This window comes from Aphanomyces invadans, assembly GCF_000520115.1.
Source record: "Aphanomyces invadans strain NJM9701 unplaced genomic scaffold supercont1.5, whole genome shotgun sequence".
Lineage (NCBI taxonomy): Eukaryota > Oomycota > Saprolegniomycetes > Saprolegniales > Verrucalvaceae > Aphanomyces > Aphanomyces invadans.
The window spans coordinates 20,893-21,769 of NW_008580150.1; the positions used below are offsets into that span (position 1 = coordinate 20,893).

Sequence of the window (877 nt, forward strand, 5' to 3'; positions counted from 1 at the left end):
GTGGTGGGTAGATGCTTGAGGGATTCTTCATACACTTCCACGACGCGATCCAGGAATTCGGTTCGAAGGGAGCAAAAAGTTGCAGTTTGTTTCGACGTACGCAGGAGAGTCTTGGTTGTCGGAAAGAATCGCCAACTCAGTCTAACCACGAGAACGCACCCCAAACCATGACTCTACCATTACCACTGCGACGAGCGAAGCACGGCGCTTTCGCTGATCGTGCCAAGAAAGTTGCAGCTCGTCAAGGCCATCGCGGTTGACGCGTTTCTCATCGGACCAAATCATGTCCGCCCTGATGAGGGGTCCACGATATCGTTTGGCGTAGTCCAGGCATCCTTGTCTGTGCAATTCAGACTGGCCTTATACTTGCTTTGCATAGGCTATCAATATGTCCATTTAGAGCCAAACTAGACATGATCGAAAGGAAGAGATAGATCTACATTTTAGACATTACTGGCTATCTTACTCTTCGTTGTAGGCACAGCATCAAAAATCCGATTTAACATTTGACGCTCAGATTGCAGCATACAATGAACATGTCGCCAAGGAAGTCAGTCGACATGTTTGAAATACTTAAAATTCATATACTCGTTCGATCTCATGTCCCCCTTTCGTTGCGAATGGATCCACCTGGACTCTAGACTTGCGTCCCCGCGTCACATGTCGACATGCATCGGAGCAGCGAATGGCCACTGTGTCTTGGTAGGGCGGTGTCTGTAGTGAGGATCGGCCGTCGCACGCCGACCCAGGGGTTGTCGGTCTTGAATCCCATCGAGAATTTATACTTGCCCGCCGAGTGTAAGCAAAAGGACGGCATTGCAACGGATGTCCTTGCAGCCACGATCAAAACTGCCTGGGTTGGAAGTGAATGACCGTC

General features: G+C 49.8%; 1 protein-coding gene across 1 annotated transcript; it reads right to left on the reverse strand.

Moving 5' to 3' along the window:
- Nucleotides 1-27: 27 nt before the first annotated feature.
- On the reverse strand, nucleotides 28-251 carry H310_03170 (hypothetical protein; the record flags this gene model as incomplete). The annotated part of the gene is made up of 2 exons (XM_008866954.1): nucleotides 28-141; nucleotides 204-251. 2 exons carry the CDS (start codon nucleotides 249-251, stop codon nucleotides 28-30), a joined length of 162 nt encoding a protein of 53 aa, XP_008865176.1.
- Between the last annotated feature and the right edge of the window lie 626 nt (nucleotides 252-877).